Here is a 14,638-nt window from a genome sequence, read left to right on the forward strand (position 1 = left end):
GACCAATATGAATAGCTGGTATTGAAATCTGAATCCAGTTGAAGAGAAAATGAAAACTTCTCAAATACAGTAAGTATAGCTAAAAACAGAATGAAACTGTTCTATTTCTAGAAATAAAAGCTTAGTGATCTTAAAAGTAATAATCTGTGTACAACAGCCTGAGATCACACGTGTCTGTTCCTCCCAACCTTCCCGCAGCCCCCGAGGCCCCTGAGGTCCCCCGTGGCTGCCCAACAAAAATGGAGGTGGGGAGGGAAATAAGGAAGCGGCACGTATGGGAGCATTTTCTCCTTCATCTTTCACATGACAGAGTTGTGATGGGAGAGTTCACACTCCCAGATGGGAATATTCCGTTTCATTTCAGAATTGACAAATGGAGAAATACAAGTCTAATCAAGCCGTCTTGACGAGACTAGTAGAGCTAGAAATAGATTATCTTCTAAACCAACTGGGGGGAGGGGCAGAGAGGAGAGAAAGCAACAAAAGCAATAATAAAACAAAAGGAAAACACAGACCATGAAAAAAGATGGAAAACAAAGGAAACCACAATGAAGCATAAAATAAAGTAATAAAAAGCAAAAATATCGTGGGATAAATCCAGCCATTCAGGGAAAAAGACAAGCAGGTTGAATAAAACATATTAAACCCAATTTCATTCTGTCCCGCACAACAACCTAAAATAAAAGAAGCAAAGTAATTGATGCTGAGTCGTGCAAATGCGATGAAGCAAACGGGCTGAGCTGCGGACAAACGTGGCACACTGAACCAGGCACACTCTATTTCCTCCAAACCCCACAGAAAGCGGACAGGAAAGGGATTCTGGGACCCTGGCCAGCAGACGGGGAGAATTGAGGGAGGGAAGGCAGCGTAACACATTCTGGGGGCAATTCCCTGGCGGTTCAGCGGTTAAGGTTCTGCTCTTCCACTGCAGGGGGCCCGGGTCCAGTCCTTGGTTGCAGAGCTAAGATCCTGCATGCTACAAAGCACGGCAAAAGTAATTAAAATTTTTAAGGTGTTTTTTTTTTTTTTTTGAGGCTTGGAAGAGCTGGATCAGTGGCAAGAAACTGCAGAGACCTCAAAAAGGCAAATCTCAAGTTAGCAGCAGAAAAACCTGAGAACAAACCCAGTCCCCATCAGCAAATCCTAAAAGGCTCAGGCACAGGTACTGAAATGGAGCCGTGCTAATATATGTATCAGCAGACGTAATATGGGTCTGGATGTTCCACACAGCTGGACAGGAGGCTGGGAAACGGGCTCTTTTATTTCAGACACCAGTGTGCTCCAGTGAACGCCAAAGTGTTGCTACCTAGGAGAATACAGAGCGTCCGTGCTGGAGGAGACAAGCAATGGTCCTGTCCCAGAGAGTCACTTTCATCAACGTGATGCTGTGCGATGGACACACGGCTGACATAAACCTTTACGAGCTAAATAACACAGCACCAAAACACAGAAGGCAGAAGCTACAGGAAACACAAAATCAGAAGCCTGCTCCAAGGAACAGTTACTGCTTAAGTTTTAAAAACCATTCCAGCCATAGGCAGAGAATGAAAACCTATGAAATGACCACATCGTTGATCCCATAGCCTGACAAAGGGAAAAACACATGGAAAAAATTCAGACCCATATTACCTATGCTCGTTAATACAAAAAACTAAATAGAAGTGGAGCCAACACCATGAATAGTATATTAGCTTCCCACTGCTGCATAACTAATTACCACGGATGTAGTTTCTTCAAAACGTTCAAATCTATCATCCCACAGTTCTGTAGGTCAGAAGTCTGGTACAGGTCCGACTGCAGCACAATCAAGGTCACCAGGATGACCCACCTACTTTAACGCCACCTGTTCAGCTACCTTAATTACACTGGCAAAGTTCCTTCTGCCATGTAACCTAACATTCATAGGCAAGACGTGGTGGGGAGGGGGCTCCGTAGGCCATGGAGAATCAAAACTGTGTCTGCACAAGGCAATATATTGAAGGAATAACATACCATGACCAAGTGACAGTCATTCTAGGGATGAAAGGTTGCCTCACTATCAGAAAATCTGCTAAAATAATTTATTATATTCATACATCAAAAAGAGAAGGAAAAAACATGTCTTAGAAGATGCCAAAAAAACCTTTGAATGAAATTCAACATCAACTTCAGACATTTTAAACTCTAAACACTATACTTTTAAAAATTTATTTAGTCTGCATTTATTTTTGCTGTACCGTGTGAGACATGTGGGATCTTGGCTCCCTGACCAGGGACCAAACTCATGCCCACTGCAATAGAAGTGAGGATTCTCAACCACTGGACAGCCAGGGAAGTCCCAGAACTACACCTCTTTAACTTTATAAAAGCTCCATATACCTCGAATGACAGTAATACCTTTGTGGTAGAATACAGGACAATCCTTCAGGTAAGAGGGCAAAAAAAAAAAAACCACTTGTCTATCATGAGCCAGCCCTGGACTATTCAATGCAGTTAGGCAAAAGAGTAAAATGAAAAATACTGGAAAGGAAAAGGACAAAAAGATAAATATTTGTGATGACATGATCATCCCCCATGAAAAGCCCAAGAGAATCAACTGAAGACCTACCAGAAGCAATCAGAGGGTTCCAGTAAACAAGCTGGGACATAAAAATAAGTAAGAGAAATCAGTACCATTCTCGGAATCCTGAGAAATCCAGTTAGAAAATAAAAAGGATGCAAATATCCTATTATCACAATATCAACAAGAAGAACAACAAGTAATACAATACCTAGAAATACACTTAAAATGAAAAGCAGGGGCCGCAGTAAAGTGTTGATTGTCTCACAAAGGGGCAAGGAGAGAACAGGGCCACAGACTGCACAGACCAAGCCATAACCCTAATGGGATTCCAGTTAAAACGTCAACAGCAGTGTTCATTTGCAATACTAAATACGTGAGACAGACACTGAAGAAGAGTCAGGGACTTCCCTCGTGGTCCGGTGGTTAAGACTCCCTATGCAGGGGGCCTGGGTTTGATCCCTGGTCAGAGAACTGCATCCCACATGCTAAAGATGCCACGTGCTGCAACCAAGACTCAGTAGAGCCAAAGAAATAAAGAAAATAGTCTTCTAAAAAAAGAGTAATGAGAGGGCCTAGTCCTGCATTGGCTATTTTGAAATATACGATAAAGCTAAAGTAGTTAAATGGTGTGGTACTATGCCATGCTAAGTTGCTTCAGTCATTTCTGACTGTGACCCTCTGGACTGTAGCCCACCAGGCTCCTCTCTCCATGGTATTCTCCAGGCAAGAATACTGGAATGGGCTGCCATGCCTTTTTACTGCAGAAATAGACTTGTGGGGAACAACAGAGAGTTTAGAAGTACAGCCAAGTATATTGAGAGATGGCATCTACAAGCAGACAATGGTCAGACCACATATAAATACGTACCCCAAGACACCAGGTAGCCGACTCTCTTGGTATAAACAGCAAACTCTGACAGCCTTTGTTTTCTTCATGTGGGTGGTCTTTGTTTATTTCCACAACATCTGCAGTTGTGGGGTGCTCTCAAGTTCAAGTTAGTGGAGGAAGGACAGAATATTCAACAATATTTGACATCGTTTTGAAAGAAGTGGCTAACGGTTGGGGGAAAAGGAGGCTGGTACAGCAAACCTCCATCAAAATAAACATCAGGGACTTCCCCAGTGGTCCAGTGATTAGGGATCCGCCTGCCAACACAGAGGTTCCTTCCCTGGTCCCGGAAGATTCCACCTGCCTCGGGACAACGAGCCCGAGACGCAACTACCGAGCCCGAGCGCTCTAGCACCCGTGCTCCCCAGCAAGAGGCAAGCCCCTGCTTGCTGCAGCCAGAGAAAGCCTGTGTGCAGCAGCAACACCAGCCAAAAATAAAGAAAATGATTATTTTTTTAAATTTTAAATAAATGTCAGACGCATCAAAGATCCAAATGAAAAAGGAAAATTGTGAAAACAGTCGGAGGAAACCATGGATTGCTCTGCACCACAATCCCACGAGGAAGGCGAGACTGGTCGATACGTGTCCTCACTCACAGGTGGACATTCAGGTCCAGTAAGGTGAGCGGCAGAGCCGGGATGTGAACCCGAGCCAGACTCCCAGTTCACAGGGTAAACAGGATGGGTGGTGGGATGCAGGTGGCCAGGACGCACGCCCTCTCAGGACCGCGGGCAGGCTCCTGGCACACTGCCCGTCGTCACAGGGACCTGGAGAGGCGGCAGAGGCCTTCCCGGAAGCCCGTGGGTCGCGGGCTGCTCACCTGTTGGGCTTGTAGCCCAGGCTGTCCATCGTGTGCGCCTGGTCCAGGTCTCGCGGGAAGCCGTGAAGCACCCACCCTCTCTCAATGCAGTCCTGCTGGTCCAGGCGCTGCTTCAGCACCTTCATGATGATGTTGTCGGGGACTGCGGAGAAAGGAGCACAGCTGATCACTCTTCGGACCCAGCAGGAAGGCAAGGGCGCGTCCGAGGTCGTTGCTCACCAGCTTCCTAACTTCATCTGACCTGGGTCTGAACTGCTGAAGAGGTGGGTTTAGGTGGCCAAGGATGTGGGTGCCTGTTTCTTGGGGCGCTCCGCGGTCCCACCAACGAGGGGAACATGTCTGTGCGGGGAGGGGATGCACTGGGTGACCTTGACGTTGAGCTTTCCCTGACTTTGACAGGATAGACGCCCATCGGCAGCCAGGACAGCTCCCAGCTCTCCAGTGATGTGCCGGCACACTTCTCCCCACCCGGCACCCCAGGATCCAGCTTTTGCTGCAAAAGACTTCACAGAAGCCCCGGTGGGAGGTTTCATTTTCCTCCAATGGAGCAGCGGTAGTGCCCCTGAGGCTCTCTGCTAATTTACGATGCACGTGCAACCCACCCCTTTCTTCTCCCCTTCCCCCTGGTTCTCCCCTCCTTGCTGTTTAGAATCAAATCTCTCACAAGAAGCACAGCATTAGTTATAACCGGTGACTGAAACCAAGTCTCGCAGAGGAGGAGATGTTAAGAAGCCTCTTGTTTACATTACTGCAATTGACATTTTCCTGAAACTTATACCTTTCTTCCCAGACTCATTAAATGGCCTGTGTTGCTAATGTACTGCGTTCTAGCAATTTGCACGGCATTTCCTGCACTTTGCACTCATTTTTCCAGAGATACTTGGTAAATATTACTGTTGTTTGCTATAAATGTGGGCCTGATGACGAGCAGGTTTTCCAAGCGGCAGTGACAGAGCGGTTGGCGGCTTCTCTGGAGATGCTCGGTTGCCCTCCGACCGGCCATCTGGGGGTCAGGCCAGTGGCCCGAATACACACGACTGGAACCTTCCCAAAGGCCCCCTAGGCTGGCAGCCGGGTGAGAGATCCAGAAAAAATCACTACCAGCTGCTCTCCTCCGTGGCCGGGACACGCCGAGTGACCGCCCTGCTGCCCAAGAACCAGAACCCTCCATCTAACCCCCCTCCAATCAGGGTCCCCCTGATTTTGTTTTCACATCCTTCAGCCTTCCTTCCCCAGTCTGAAGGAAAGAGCAGGGAAGGGATTTTGCTCTAATGAGACGACCTGGCTGAGACAGGTCAGTGAGGAGTTGGTGCAGTTAATCCCATCCCTTCCCTTCTGAAACCTGCCGTGGCTCCCCAGTGCTCCTCGCTGTGGTTGACAGGGCCCTGCAGGGTGCACAGCCTGCTTCCCCCCAGTGCCTCTCCCCCCAGCTCTCCACCTCCCCTCAAATGTGCCGGTCCCTCCAGCCAAGCCTCCTTCCCCCACGCCTTGCCTGGGGCCAGGCCCCCGAGGAGGGTCCGCTCCCAGGACTGTCATAGCTGGGTTAGCAGCTGTGTTTCTTCACTTCCACTTCACTTCTTGCCGCCCTGTTCTTAACGCTCCAGCTAAAGCTTTGCGTAGTGCTGCCTCTCACCAGGACAAAGGACCATGCCCACCTTGCTTTTCCATAATTGACACAGTGCCTGGCACGCAGGACGCGGTGGAAGAAATAGACCAGAGCCCTCCGTTTGCAAAGCTTCACTGCAACAAAGATGTTAAAACCAACTTGACCAGACTCTGGGGAGCTCAGAAGAAGAGTGGGAGCTGGGCTGGGGACACCCACAAATCTGGGGTCTGGTCTCAGCCCTGTGCTTGGATGCCAGCCGACCTCCGCTGGCCCCACGGGCCCTCCCGGTCCCGGTTTCCTCGTCTGCCAAGAGGGAGCCGGGCTCCGTCCCCTGGGGATCAACACGACACAGCGTCCCAGGCACATGCGAGGCGCTCAGAGCTGGCGGCTCGTCAGGAAACAATGATCCATGAACCCTCGCATGCTTCCCCCGGGGTCAAGGTGTTCTAACGTCGCTCCTGGGATACAGGGTGGCTGATTTCAAGCAAGTCTGGGCAGTTAAAGATGGAGAGATTTAGGGACCCCTGTCCCGAGTCCTCTGTTCTTATCCCAGGGGTAGGAAACCTACCAATTGCCCCCTCACTCCCCAGGAGCTGTTTGTATTCAGGGCAGGGGCGGGGAGGGCAGAGGGGCAGCTGTCACGGCTTCGGGGGTCCCCTCCCCCAGCTCTGCGCTGCACTCCCTACACTGGCTCCCACCAGTGACCCCTGTGAGGAGTCGGGGTGCGGGAACCACCGCTAAGACCACAGTGTGAATAAGGAACAGAACTTTTTTCTGATCCAGAAACCTCACGTTATCTGTCAGGAGAAATAAATACAGGTTAAAGACAAGGAGCGTCACGAATCTGCTATACAGCCTTCTAATCCAGGCCTACCCCTATGTAGGGAGATTCTCACGGAAATTGAAACCCGTCCAGAAGTAAGCCTTTCCCAGTTTCTGTCCGGTGGAGCGTTATGCAGCATCCGAGCTGTGCCCGGGCTCGGGGCCTGAGGCTGCCACCCACAGCAAACAAGAAGCCAAGGGCCCTGCCCTCCTGGAGTCTACATTCCAGCCAGCGAGACAGACGATGCACAGATAAATAAATACCCATTTCAGAAAGTCATAAATACTAGGAAGAAAGCAAACCAAGCGATGGGATGATGCTGGCTTGGCTGGATCCAGGATGGTCTCTGAGGTCACAGCTGGCTGAAATCTGGACGCTGAGTTCAGCCTCACAGGGATCTGGGGAGGATGTTCAGGGTGGAGCTCATGGCAAGGCCCTGAGGCTGGAACAACCTTGGCACGTTCAAGGGATGGAAAAAGGCCAGCGTGGCTGGAGTGGAGGGACTCTGGGAAGTAGGGGTGGGGAGGTCCTGCCAGGCCTTCCGGAAGGAAGAGGATCTCCTGCTCCCCGGCCACCTGGGGAAGGATTGGGCACAGGCCCTCAACGCACATTTAGTGAAAGAACACACAGGGGCTGATCTCAGGACCCTGAGCTAGAACGCCCAGGAACGTGCGCTTCACCACGTTCGCACAAGGACGGCCCATTCTGTGAGATCAGCCAGTGGAGTCCCCAGCTGGAGTCCAGGCTCCAAGGATGTGGCTAGGAAATAGCACCTTACCTCCTGTGAAGTCTGCTGAGCGCCCAAGAATTGATGCTGTCAAACTGTGGTGCTAGAGACAACTCTTGAGTGTCCCTTGGACAGCAAGGTGATCAAACCAGTCAATCCTAAAGGAAATCAACCCTGAATATTCCCTAGAAGGACTGATACTGAAGCTGAAGCTCCAATACTTTGGCCACCTGATTCGAAGAGCTGACTCGCTGGAAAAGGCTCTGATGCTGGGAAAGACTGAGGGCAGGAGAAGGGGGCGACAGGGGGTGAGACGATCAGATGGCAACCATCCAACTCAATGGACATGAGTCTGAGCAAACTCTGGGAGACAGTGAAGGACAGGGAATCCTGGTGTGCTGCAGCCCACAGGATCGCAGAGTCAGACATGACCCAGCACCTGAAAAACAGCAACAGCAAAGTCTGCGAAGAGCTCAGGCTGAGGACCCTGAGTGCAAACCAGCTGTGAGGAGCTCCAGTTTTTAAATTTCTAAAAGGACACCAAATAAAAAAAGGAATTCCTTGGTGACCTAGTGGCTAGGACTTTGCGCATTCATTGCGGTGGTCCAGATTCAATCCCTGGTCAGGGAACTAAGTTCCTGCAAATTGCACGGCATGACCAAAATAAATAAATAAAAGGAAAGTAAACCATCTTTCGCTGACCCCACAAGCACAGTGCCCTCAAGTCCTTGGGCACCCAGAGTGGCTGAGGGACGCTTCCATCAACGCCCCATCAGAGAGGCCAGCTGAGGTATAACGAGCTCTCTGCATCCCTCTCCAGACCTGCCCCCATCAGCCCTGAAACTAAAGCGGCAGGATCTTCCCTACAGGGAAGTGGGCTGAGCTCTAAGGTAGGACGGGAGGGCAGGAAGATTAGTAAGTGTTGCTGCCTTTACGAGAGTTCCTTAGAATAAAACCCAGAAAACTCAGTTCTTGTCTCCCCTGGGCTCCTTTCTTGAAGCAAATTTGAGCAGAGAGCCCTGGGGTCCAGCTGTGGGACCTCCCTGACCGTCAGAGTCCTCCTCTATGACACCTGCCTCACTGGCTGTTACGGGGCTTGGAGACAACTCATGGGGCCTGCCAGACCCATCGAGGTCTTCTGAAGGGAGGTGCGGGTATAAATTTAATTCCTTCTGAAAGTTTACCCAGAGTCCCATCAGGTGGCTATGATGAAGCCACTGGTAAGCACAGGGACCCTCAAATTATAAACATGACTATCTGAGCGTGAATCTGGCTTCAGGAGAGGGCTGTGGGCCTGAGACAGGCTTGTCTTTGGGGGAGGGTCCACTGGGGTAATTAGTTTGCTGACCACGGATGCCCTGGGCCTGGTGAAGACCTCTGTTGATGAGGGTAAGGAGTGCATTGGGCAAGTAATTTTCTTCACTAACCAGTACTATTGGGAGACCAAGCTGCAGTTAGGGGTGGACAGCTGAGCACTGAACTTCTGAGGGCAACAAAGGCTGCTCAGAGGCTCAGAGAGGGAGAGGCCTGGAAGGTCATCCCATTGACCACCCTCATCTCAAAGCTGAGAAACCAAGGCTCCAAAAGGCTGTGAGTTAAGTGACCTGTGCAAGCCAGTTGCTCAGCTGGGGAGAAATCCGACTCAAGGTCAAGAAGTCTGACCAGACAGAAACACAAAGAGACTTCTTGGTTTGGGGTTGCTTTTTTTTTTTTTTTTCCTTGTTAAGTTAGCAAAAATTTCTAGAGGGAATTTCCCAACTGGCATCAAAAGTTAAGATGTACATGCCTCGTGGCCCAGCAATCTTGTTCCAAAGAATTTACATCTAAGATACAACTGCAGAGAGGACAGAAGACGTGCCCATGGAGATGTCCGTCTCAGTGCCCTTTATAACAGGGATGATGGAGATGATTTCAAATGTCCATCAGCAGGGGACAGCTTACATAAAGGACGAGACATCTATGCAGCATGCTACTGCTGCTGCTGCTGCTGCTAAGCTTCAGTCGTGTCTGACTCTGTGCGACCCCATAGACAGCAGCCCACCAGGCTCCCCCGTCCCTGGGAGTCTCCAGGCAAGAACACTGGAGTGAGTTGCCATTTCCTTCTCCAATGCATGAAAGTGAAAAGTGAAAGGGAAGTCGCTCAGTCGTGTCCGACTCTTCGAGACCCCAAGGACTGCAGCCTACCAGGCTCCTCCGTCCATGGGATTCTCCAGGCAAGAGTACTGGAGTGGGGTGCCATCACCTTCTCTGGCAGCATGCTACTAGGGAAGCTTTAAAAAATCATCTTTGTTGACTTGGAAAGAGGCCTCTGGCAGAATACCAAATGGTGGGGGGGTGGAGAAGCAAGTAAACGACGTAGATAGTACGATCTGGTAGTTTAGTTGCTAAGTCCCACTCTTGCAACCCCGTGGACTGTAGCCTGCCAGGCTCCTCTGTCCATGGCAAGAATACTGGAGTGCTTGGCCATTGCCTTCTCCAGGGGATCTTCCAGACCCAGGAATTGAACCCGGGTCTCCTGGACTGCAGGTAGATTCTTTACCAACTGAGCTATGACGGAAGCCACTGAAGCATATACTGACATACATATACACACACACACGTGTACACACGTGTACACACACAACACGCACACAGGGGAGAGAGGAGGGGCCACACTGATGCCCCACGAGCGACGGCCGGTCCCTCGGGGGCTCAGGGTCCTGGAGTTGAGAGAGACGATAACACAAGTCAACACATCCCAGCCGAAGAGCCAAAGGACCTGGGAGGTGTGACAGCGAGGGCGTCAGCGGCGGGCAAGGTCTCATCGCCCCCGAAGATGGGGAAGAAGGCGGCCACTCACGCAGACCCCAGCTTCTAGCCAATACCAAAATGAGCCCCTCTCTGCAGGTTCTCAAATGAGCACTCCTCCTGAGAGGGGCTTCCCACGACTGTGGATCAATAATCATCGGTGGAGTATTTAACGCCTACACCCTCACCCCTCACTGGAGAAAGCAGGGGCCCTCGCCAAGTCAGGCTCATTGCTACCCCCACACCTGGTACACATGCCAGGCCCTCGGCGGGTGCTTAGTAAACGCTCTTTGAATGAACGAATGAATGACCACACAGCTCCATCTCCTGAAACAGGCCTGTTCTCCCAAGCACTGAGTCAGGTCCCATGGCAATGGGTCCCCCCAGGGTTCCCTTTCACCCACTCCACAACATACTTGTGAGCTAAACAGGCAGTCAAAGGAATACATCTTGGCATTGGGAATTAGTTTCAAAATAATCCTACGTGGGGAGGGGATTGCACCGTTTATCCAGAACACGCAGGTTCCCTGAACTGGCAGTGGGTCCCCTCGGGCTCCTTATTCTACTCTCTCTGCTTTCCAAACATGTTTAACGGCTTCCATTAACAAAGTGGGTGTTTTGTCTAAAGGAAACGATTTAAAGGCCTAAAAGAGGTTGAAACGATCACTGTGAGACACTGTCACAGTGGGTCAAAGGATGAATCTCCCTGGAAGGCTGTCCTCACGCCCCAGAAGCAGTTCTCACTTTGGGGGGACCCAAGGGCTGGAGACAGCCTTTGCCTGCTGTTACTCTGGGCCCAGGAGCCTGGCATCATGGTACCGTCCAGATCTGCCCTCCCTAGGCAATCCTGGGGAAGCTGCTTAGAGTGCACACCAGGCCACTGCCCTCCATGTGTCTTGGTCAAGGTTGAACATCAGTAACTGAGGCTCTTGGGACCTGGGAGACAGACGCTGCAAGCCCACGGAGGTTTGCTGGTCCCCTCGAAGCATGGACAGCTCTGGGCATCACCAAGGTCCTTCTCCCAGGGATGGGCTGTGCTCCCCCATTGGAGGCTGGGAAACACTGCTGGCCACTAAAACTGATCCCCCCTGCCCACCGCCCCAGATGTGTCCTTGCCTGAGAGGCCCTCCCAGTGATGGCGGCTCAGGCCCAGGGGTGAAGGGTGAGGCAGGAAGACCCGCCTTTGGTGCAACTCCCAGGCCCATCCCTGTGTCTCCCGCATCAGGCTCTCTGCCCCACGCCTTTGTCTGGCTGCTGCCTCCCCACCCCCCGCCCTCGCCTCCGCCACTGCGGGCCATCAGCTCACTTTTTCAACCCTGCATGGCCTGACCGGCCAGTTCAGCAAAAACGCAGAACAGAGCTCGCCCGCGGAGTTCTTCCGAAAGCTGAAATTCTCCTTGATAATGCTGTCCACTGCCCTTCATCCTCTCGGAGAGAGATTTCCAGCACGGCCTCGAGTCTCTCTCCATTGAGTCAGGTGCCTCAGGCTTGATTTCTGGGCTTGACAGCTAACATCTTACCCTGCGTATAAGCTACTGCCAAGGGCTACGTCTCCGAAACGTCCTGTCAACCCTAAATTTAGCAAAGTGCGAGATATGAATATCCCATTATTTCATAAAGGCCACATCACATGCTTTCCGGTGTTATTTTTTTCTTTTTCTGAAAATCTTCCACGAGAGAGAGCCGTCCTCACATTGACCTCTAGGTTATTAAAATCTCAATCCGTTGTTCCCTGCCGGCCGGGTGTGCTTGGTACAAGGCTGGACGGGGAGCCACGGTCACAAGTGAAAGGCTTTCAGGGCCCCCACCAACCCCATCCAGGACACCTGGCCCATCCTGGTCTTGAAGGGGAGGCATGTTCAAGTTCCCTCCCGCCTATCGGTCCCCTGGCTCATGCAGAAGGAAGGGCCCTGTGAGTCAGGCCACCGTGAGGTGACTGGAAGGGACTATTCTTCCTGGGAGGCAAGTCTGCATCCTCAGTACAGTCCAGCTCAGAGAGCCGGTGGCGTTCATTAGGGAGGGTCCCGAGAGAGCTCCCAGGCCAGCTCGTGGAAGTCCAGCGGAAGCCAGAGCCAAGGGCAGGGAGGACTCGCTGGAAACCCTTTCCCAGACCTTTCCTGCTGCGCTTCGCACCCCGCTGCCGCCTGTGGTCCAAGCCTCCTCATCCCTGTGAGCATCCCTGACCAGGGTTCGGCTGGGGGAGGCAGGGACCCCAGGGCACCAGGCTGCTGGTGCTGACCCCAAAAGGCTGGGATGGACAGGGGAGGAAAGGAAACAGCTCCCTCAGCCGGTGCTTCAAGGTAAAGGATTCCCAAGGTTGACTGGCGTGCCCAGGATTCGCCATTTAACCCTCCTGCCACCCCAGGGCAGACCAGTAAAGGCTGAGGACCTCACACACACACCCGACACACTACACACGTCCAGGCACTCACCTGTAACACCTGTACGCGTCCCTGCAGGACACACACCTCCCTACAGCCTACACAGGCTACACCCACATGCACAAGACTCACTACACCCCACACCCTTCCGCACACAATAGAGCACAAACACACACCTGCCCCCCCACACACAGAGCGTCTCCCTTCTTCAAGGCCCCATTTGAAAAGTAAAGGGGACACTTGGCATTTGTGAGGGTTCATGGGGGACTCAGCACTTTCTTCTCCTCGCCACATCCCAGCACAGCTCCCGGCCCCGCCCCCTCCTGACCCGGCCCGGCTGCGCTGCGGAGGAGAAAGAAGCACTGCTTTTGTTTTCGTTTTCTATTTCCATCTCATGCATACTGATGCTTGAAGGAAGCAGGGCGCCCGCTCCCCCACACGTCTGTCTCTCCCCCAGATTGCTGGGGGCTTGGCTCAGGCTGTGGATTGGGCTCTTCCTGGCCCCGACTTACTAAGCGTTATAGTTCAGTGAAAACTAAACGCCACCATTTCTGGGAGCCCGCCACCCTCGGCATGGCGCGGATTCCTGGCAGCCGAGGCCTGCAAGGCCTCCGCGCGCCTGCAGCCGGAAATCAGGACTGTGTGCGGCGCCAGCCAGGCTTGGAGCCAGGGGGCCTTCAGTGATGCTCTTTGTTTATTACTTACTGCCACCTGCTGGTCAGCTGTGGATCCTGCGCCCCGAGTGAGCTCTTAAAAGGATAAACACACCATTTCTAAAACCAGTACAGGACCGGAGGAGGAGAAAGTGGGCTATTCCACTTGGTTGCACTCCACCATTCTTCGCGGGTGGGGAGCAAGCCCCCTTGGAGAACTTATTTCCTTGGTAAACTCAAGTCACTTGCCTTGACAAGCGCCTTTTTTGGCCAGCAGTGTTTCCCAGGCACAAGATGGAACAGATGTCTTCTAAGACTTCTTTAGGTTCCAAAAATCTATTTCCTAACATCTCGAGTACTCAACACCAATATTTAAAACTACTTGTCAGACAATGGTGCCAGGAGATAACAATTTTAAAAAAATAATAATTTACAAGTTTCCCCACAAACTATAAATGCTGGAGAGAGTGTAGAGAGAAGGGAATCCTCCTGCCTTGCTGGTGGGAATGCACACTGGTGCACCCACTATGGAGAACAGTATGGAGGTTCCTTTAGAAACTAGAAACAGAGCTACCGTATGACCCTGCAATCCCATTCCAGAGAAAAACAGGATCCAAAAGGGTATATGCACCTCAGTGCTCATTGCAGCACTGTTTACAATAGCCAAGACATGGAAGCAGCCTGAACGTCCACCGACAGAGGAATGGACGTACACATACACAATGATTCCATTACTCAGCCATTAAAAAGCATGAAATAATGCCATTTGCAGCAATGGATGGACTTAGAGATCATGAGTGAAGTAAGTCTGACAGAGAAGGAGAAATAGCATATGACATCCTTTAAATGTGGAATCTACAAAGAAATGATACAAATCAACTTAAAAAACAGAACAAGACTCACAGACTTAGAATGAACTTACGGTTGTCAAGGGGAAAACTGGGGAAAGGGATAGTCAGGGAGTTTGGGATGGACATGTACACACTGCTGTATTCAAAATGGACAACCAGAAGGACCGACTGCATGGCACAGGGAACTCTGCTCAATGTCATACAGCAGCCTGGATGGGAGGGGAGTTTGGGGGAGAACGGATACAGGAATATGTACGGCTGAGTCCCTTCACTGCCCACCTGCAACAGTCACAACCTTGTTAACTGGCTATACTGCAACACAAAATAAAAAGGCCTAAAAAAATAATTTACAAGCTTTATTTTCTCCCAGAGTTAGCAAATGGATTTCAACTGGAAGTTTTCTTCCTATGGTTGCCAACAATTTTTTTTAACCCCGGCTTTTTTTTTTTCAAGTCCAGAAAAGTACGTTAGGGCTGGGGCCCTTAACAGTTGGGAGACTGCTCAGCCCTTGGTGAGCAGCTGCTCGTTTTGATCACTTTCTATCACTGCCCTCTCTGC

The 14,638-nt window shown here is 51.2% G+C and overlaps 1 protein-coding gene across 3 annotated transcripts in view; it reads right to left on the reverse strand.

The window, feature by feature from the left end:
• AK8 (adenylate kinase 8) overlaps nucleotides 1-14,638 on the reverse strand; it is a 134,623-nt gene that overhangs the window by 46,444 nt on the left and 73,541 nt on the right. For all 3 annotated transcript variants that reach the window (XM_040225459.1, XM_040225458.1, XM_040225460.1), the window contains one exon: nucleotides 4,253-4,394. In XM_040225459.1, the coding sequence (XP_040081393.1) occupies nucleotides 4,253-4,394 (142 nt within the window). The remainder of the gene's footprint in view (nucleotides 1-4,252; nucleotides 4,395-14,638) is intronic.

The sequence above is a fragment of the Oryx dammah genome, unplaced genomic scaffold (assembly GCF_014754425.2).
Source record: "Oryx dammah isolate SB20612 unplaced genomic scaffold, SCBI_Odam_1.1 HiC_scaffold_25, whole genome shotgun sequence".
NCBI classification, from domain to species: domain Eukaryota; kingdom Metazoa; phylum Chordata; class Mammalia; order Artiodactyla; family Bovidae; genus Oryx; species Oryx dammah.